The sequence below is a fragment of the Morone saxatilis genome, unplaced genomic scaffold (assembly GCF_004916995.1).
Source record: "Morone saxatilis isolate NCDOM2014 unplaced genomic scaffold, NCSU_SB_2.0 Contig10, whole genome shotgun sequence".
In the NCBI taxonomy this organism is placed as follows: domain Eukaryota; kingdom Metazoa; phylum Chordata; class Actinopteri; family Moronidae; genus Morone; species Morone saxatilis.
The window spans coordinates 1,954,430-1,961,378 of record NW_023339652.1 but is presented as its reverse complement, the minus strand read 5'-3'; the positions used below and the strand labels follow the sequence as shown (position 1 = coordinate 1,961,378).

The 6,949-nt window shown below is 39.5% G+C and overlaps 1 protein-coding gene across 1 annotated transcript in view; it reads right to left on the bottom strand.

Moving 5' to 3' along the window:
* Positions 1-2,665: 2,665 nt before the first annotated feature.
* LOC118336662 (F-box only protein 15-like) overlaps positions 2,666-6,949 on the bottom strand; it is a 7,707-nt gene continuing 3,423 nt past the window's right edge. Inside the window, exons 8-11 of the mRNA XM_035673331.1 lie at positions 6,581-6,663; positions 5,528-5,673; positions 4,698-4,822; positions 2,666-3,418 (exon numbers count right to left, since the gene is read on the bottom strand). Of these exons, the coding sequence (XP_035529224.1) occupies positions 3,152-3,418; positions 4,698-4,822; positions 5,528-5,673; positions 6,581-6,663 (621 nt within the window). The 3' untranslated portion in view covers positions 2,666-3,151. The remainder of the gene's footprint in view (positions 3,419-4,697; positions 4,823-5,527; positions 5,674-6,580; positions 6,664-6,949) is intronic.

The window sequence follows — 6,949 nt, the reverse complement described above, 5'->3', positions numbered from 1 at the left end:
TAATTAGGATCTGCTGTGTGGTTTTCACAGTGCATTGCAGCTGACACTTTGACTTTATGACCATTCGAGGATGAGATGTGGACACAGACATTAAGTTGACTCTGACCTTTTGCATTTGATCTATACTAATAACGTTGAAGAAAGTATATCTGACTTTATCAGAAGGAAGTACATCTTACAACAAAGGTAGGAATTCTTAAGTCATTTTACACTTGTATACCTTGTTTTATGAGCAGGTCTGATGCTTTGGGTCTGTGATCACGTACAGTCCACCTCAATGAGGAACCTGAGCTCCTTGACAAGAGAATAAGGGAGGGGAGGATTTCACAAGAAGAGCAAGTAAAGGAAAGACATCACTGAAGATCCCAAACTTTAGTGTTAGAATAATTTAACTGGCTTGTCTTTCTACATTTGAAAAACTGAGTGCTAAATTCAGCTTGGTGAGTTGTGTTAAGAGATTTAAAACACAAATGTTTCTGTGCTTAAGTATATAGAGAAACAGAAATAAAATCCTTCAAATACTGGGGTCTTTGAAATGTACAATGTTTCTTCTCTGAATTTGCAGACAGTACCACATGTCTGTCCTAGAACCAGCATTACCGTTACTGCTACTACTACAACTCCTATTATTCGTTGTTTACATCGGTATAAAAAAAATTATATCCAGAAATTAAATTCAAAGGGAAAACTTAAAAGATAACATGGTAAATATTTGTTTCCTCTACTAAAGATAATCAAGTCATAAGAAAGAGATGCAGTTGAGATGAGATGCAGTTTTCACATTAGAAAAAAAAAACAATGGAAATGCTTTACCTTTTGCAAACTGTCTGATTAAGTCACAGAATATATTGTTTTGCATTTGACGTGCCTGTCTACAAGAGTGGCACTCATGAATTATTCTTTAAGTCCTAGTTTGCCACAGTAGAAAAAATTGTTTTCAGTGAAAAGGACCTCAGTACGCCTCCCAATATAAAATAGCAGAAAGCAACTACCTTAAAGAGCAAGATAGATAGAAGATTGTCCGGAGTAGGACAAGAGTAAAACAGAGCTTAAAGAGTGCATACTAGACTTACCTTCATCAGATGGCTGTAAAGTCCATGTGTTGCTCACTGTTGACTAACATCTTCGCCATATCAACTTTATATGTTGACAGGTTGAATCAACCTAACAGATAACTCAAATATCCTTAAAAATAAGACAATGGCGAAACTTTCAGTGATGATCTGGAAAGCGTTGCAGCAATTAAAAGACGACGAGTTCAAGAAATTCAAGTGGTTCCTAAAGCAGGAGGACGTCTCGGAAGGCGACTCAGGCATCTCAGTGGCTCAGCTGGAGAACGCGGACAGGCAGGACACAGTGGATCTGATGGCACAGAAATATGGCGACACTGGAGCTATAAAGGAAACCATGAAGGTCTTAGAGAAGATCAGCAGGAATGATCTGGTTCCGAGTCTGCACAACTCCTGCCTGGACCCAAAAGGTAAGTTGGGGGAAGGTAAAATCAAGTGTTTAGTTCATCCCTGGACTGGATCGCAAACAGGAAACAACCATCTTTGTAGTGCAGAAGAATTAAAAAACCAAAAATCAAGAAAATGTCTGAAACATCTTCAAGAAAAAAGGTTGTTTGGTGTGTGATATTACTTTGAGCCATGTCAACGAACTACAAGTATAATCATCCCAATTTTTTCCCCAAAAATCATTGTGATGTGGATTGTCATAATAATAATAATAACAACAACAATAATAATAGCGTCCATCTCTGCCTTGTTTCAGATCTCAGGCTACAGGAGTATGAAAGCAAGAAGGTCAAGCTGAACAGCCTCCAGCAGTTTACAGTGGAGGTGACTCTGGATCCTGATGCAGCACATCCCAATCTCATCCTGTCTGGTGATGGGAAACAAGTTTGTGATGTGAAGAAGAAACTGCTGGACAACCCTGAGAGATTTTTCCGTTGTGTCTGTTGGAGTGGACAAAGACTTGATCAACAGAAAGGGACCAAACACACAGAGTCTTGAGGATGGCTACCTGACTGGAGGAACTTAAATTATCCTTCACTTTCCAGAAATTGGGAGTTCCTAGATTGTGAGGAGAGTCTGGCCTCATTTTATGATGCAGGTGCTGCAGATCTTCTTTACTCCTTCACTAAGAAACTCTTCCCATTCATCACTCCCTCACACACGGTGGTATAAATCAAACTCCACTGATTATCTTTCCTGTCAATCACACTGGTTAGATTCATAATTTGTCTTCCCAGATGAGTTGTGTCATTTAAAATAAATTACATTCGTCCTATTTACTGAAGTCGTGAACAATGTTTAAGAACCTTATGGGATGGTAATGATTGTCCAACCCTCAGACGTTACCAGGCAGTCATGGCTTGTGAAAAACTTTCTGATTGTAACACGCATGAAAATATAAATTAATGGTCTCATCTTTTTTTCTTTTGTAAATGACTATGGTATGAGTGGAATACTGCCCTTTGAGGTGTCCATTATCAGGAATTAATGGACTCAACATTGTCCATTAATTCCCAATAATGTAGATAGCCTCTGACATTACATGAATGGTAATGAACTGAAATTCTGGTTACATTAAAATGTAATGCAATCTTTAAACTGTTACGTTCAACCAACCAAGCGGGTGAGCACTTCAAATAAAAGCAATGTTCAACTTTTACGAAAAAACATTTTATTTGTCACATGGAATTCTCCCATGTGTTTGTGTTTGAAATGGACTTACTGAAATTAATATATACTTAGTAAATACTGAAATCAAGTGCTTTTTCAGGATCTAGTCTCCTGTCACTAATATATTTGCATATTACAGATTTTTTCTTACTTTTATTCTATAAATGTAATAGAAACAAAAACACCTGTGGCACACTTTCTGTATTATGAACAAAATAAATACTAAAAAAGAATTTTCAGAAGCTTTTCTTCTAAAATTTATGTTTTGTTTTTTTACTGAAAACAGTCCAAACTCCTCAGACTAACACATGAAGATTCAACAGCATAAGCTTGAAGTAAATTTACAAAATCTCCAAAGTCGGACATTTTGTAAACAACTGATTTAAACACTGGAAAAACTCAAAAGTCACTGCTTCAAAACTGGAGAAATCATAAACCAGAACTGTGAGCGATCCAGTTCAGCCTCAGTACTCTCTGCTGAAGTGCTTGTTGACTTTGAAAACAGGGATGTAGACAGCGAGGCTGATGAGGAAGAATTGTTTCTGCTCCTTTAGCCAGACCAGTTTCATCTTCACCTGACCCTCTGCACTCAGGTACTCCATCAGAAAGTGCTCGCCGCCGTAGTCGAAGGACAGCTTCCTCTTCGTGTTTCTGACGCGAATGGGTGAGCTGAGACACCAGAAGGGTTTCTGGAACTCGTCCAGCAGAGTCAGCGTTATGATACAGCAGCTCTATGTGATGTAAGAAAAAACCATCAGAGCTGGAAAAAACGGGATGTGACCCCATTCCCACCCCAACAGCTGAGTCAAAGCGAAACTTACTTTGCTGAGTTGTCACTCTAAACACATGTCTAAGATCACAGTGTGCGCACATGTGACTGGTTGAAGTGCTCATATTCTTTGGTTATTTTGAATTTTGAATTGATTATTTGAATTGGAGTTGAATCAGTTTTAATGTTTTTTTAGTGTTAGCTAACTGTGAATGCATTTTTTGAACTTGCGAAGGAGGCATGTCCGAGCTCAAAAGAAATGGAAAAGAATACTTTAGGAAATACACTTATTATAAAAACTGGAACTCTGGAATCTCTGGAACCTCATTACAAAAATAACCCTAACTGCTTGTCCTAGGGAAAAACCCCATCTTCCTATTACAGAAGTCCTAAACTTATGGCTGTGTCCGATCCTTTCTCAGACCTCGTATCTTAAGAAATCCTAATTGCAACTGTAAACTCATCCTGTCATGCCCGTGTTTAAAATGTACACAACACTGCCTTCCTTGACAATGACTGTTTCGCTTCACCTGTCCCTGGCAAGGTAGCTTGCTATTGCGGTTTTGACATAGCAATGTTAGAAGCTGTTGGTTTCCACAGAACATAGGAAATATTTGCCTTTAAGTACGAACACACATGTAGTTCTATGTTAAATAAAATGAATCATTAGTTATTGTCGCAACTGCAATGCTTATTCCCATTAGCCTTAACATCAAACTAACAGACTAGCACTAGCTATTTATATAGAATAGATTTTAGGAATTTAAAAAACAAAGGAAGAATCCCAATACTTACGTGAATCAATGTTTTCCGACACCTACGAACAACTGTGGTTCTGGTGTACCCAGTTTCGGCACTTATTTCGAAGTTAGGAATTTGTCTATGCCTAACTTCTTCACTCAGGATTGTTCTATAAACACTAAATTCTAATCCGAAGATAGGACTTGTTCATGAATGCAGTTAGGAAACGTGTTTTTGTAATACCAAAGATCCCAAATGTCATCCCATTTCTGACTTTCAGGTTTCTGTATAACAGCCCCCATGTTTCCAGTTTTTATGCTAAACTAACTAGCTGGTGGTTGTAGCTTCATTTACCACACAGACATGATTAATCTTCTAACTTGTGAAGTGTATTTCCCAAAATTTAGCAACTCTGACTCAAGCTCATCATAGTGGCTCTACACTGGATGTTTTGAAATACTGCGGGCAACTGTAATGTCTGTTGTTTTGGACAGAGGTACCTCCACTGAGCCCTCCAGGGCCTCGCTCTTCCAGGGCATCTTGACGTTTCCAGACAGCGATCTGTGCTGGGACAAGTTGGTCCTGTTGATGACCTTCAGCTCCAGCAGTCCACGTTGGATCTGAACTGATCGCAGCAACACAACAAACTTCAGGTATTTACACCGTAACCAGGAAAGCTTATTATTATTTTTTCATCTGGATGTTATTTATCAACTGAAGAATTTTGTGATTCAAATCAGAATTTTGTTTAATTTGGATAAAAATTGAAAATGGCAAAAGAAAAGTTTAATGTGGAACACGCTTCACTTCTGCTAGCTCCTCCCGTCACAGCAAAATTTAAAGAAGCACCAGCGACCTGCAAAGGACAGTGGCTTTAGGGGGCGTAGCCCAAACACCGACTGCAGTGACTGACAGACTGACCACAGCAGAGTAGCAGGAACAGCGAGATGGTAGTCAGAGCCAATGAGTAGCTGCGGTCAGACTCTCAGTGTCCGAGCTGGAAACACAGAGAGTCTGCTGGAGCTTTTCCAGTCAGTAGAAGCACATTTACGGCCACTTGTAAAAGTTTCTGTGTGCTACCTGTGTTTTAGCTAAGCTAGTGGCTAAGAAAGGCTAACTCTTTGTTGTGTGTGTGTGTGTGTGTGTGTCTGTCTATAGGGGAAATGTCAAAGATTGCAGTCCATTGGTGCATCTACAGGTTCGAACTATTGTGGCAATCCAGGACAATATAGATTCTTTCCAATCTAATTTTAAACAAGTTCCAGTTGTTTCCATGTTTAGAAAACTATTCTCTAACTGACCCTCAGATTTCATTATGTAATCAGATTACCTCTGCAACAGGAGAGCTGGCGGAAGTGTCCTGACATGATCTCCGTGCCAGTGTTGTGCAGGACAAAGTGCAGAGTGTAGCCGTGCAGACCAAACTCAGGGTCCGAGTTATCCACACGTGGAAGGTCCACAGGCTCCGAGTACGGGCTGCAGGAAGGGACAAACCACGCAGAAACAGAATCAGATTATCGATTATAACGAAATATTTGATTGAATCAAAGCTTATGAACGTGTAACTGAACGGATAAAACCTCCTTTAAACAGATAATAACAGATTTTAGGTGCTCAAAAGTTTATTTTAAATGATGAAATATTAATTAAACCTTATTGCAACTAAGAACTAATCCTCATCAGTAATCACACCTTCTACCCCTTTTAATCGACATACTGATTATTCCTGTTATCGTATTGTAAGATTTAACATTTGTTATACCTCATTCATGTTTTCAGCTGGGTTAATGAAGCTGCAGTGTTGTGTTGTGACCAGCAGAGGGCGCTCTCACCCAATGACTGGACTTCCTGGACAAATTCCGCACTTTAACTCTGGTTCTGTTTTGATTCTGTTCTGAATATATCTGGAGGTCTTCCAGGACCTTTCCAGGAGTTTTCTTGACAATAGAGACAAATACTTGCTCATGAACTGTCATATCATTTACTGGTAGGCCTAGTATTTACACATTTAATCACAGCTTAATCCTCCATTTTTACTGATGCAGGATTAACGATAAAATGTCTCAGGGTTCACTATAGGTACGTGAACAAAAATTAATCTTCTTACCTATTAGCCTACTAAAAGAAGCAGTAGAAAGTGTTTGTTGCATGTACAAATTCAAAATACAAAAGTGTATTTATTAATCAGAACAACAGTCTTCTGAGGAAAAAATAGACTTGACGCTAAAAAGATTGTTCGTTCCACATCTACTTAACCCGTTTTGAATTAAGGGTCAAGTCTCAAACCATACACATAGGTGGTATAAGGTATGTAACTGTCAGTGTTTTTTCCAGGACACGTGGGTTTAAGCAGCAGTTAAGAGTTAATGACAGCTGAACTCACCAGACGGGAGACCCCAGCAGACTCTTCTCCACCAACCTGTGGAAGTGCAGGCTGACCATGATGAAGGCCACAGCGCTCTGACCCTACACACACACACACACCACCGACACACCACAGCCACACACCAACACACACGCCACACACAACACAGCGCGACGCGCAGAGACGGCACCGCCCACCAACACAACCCACCAACCCACAAGCCACAACCTGTGTGGTGGGTGAAGAGCGTGCTGCTGTGTTGTTGAGTACCAAGGACATATTGCGTATGTGCCCGGTGTGAGTGTGTGAAATAAATATTGTTTCTTTAATACACTTTGGTCCATCTTATTGGTCACTGTTTGTTTTTTTTAAATATATATATATTTT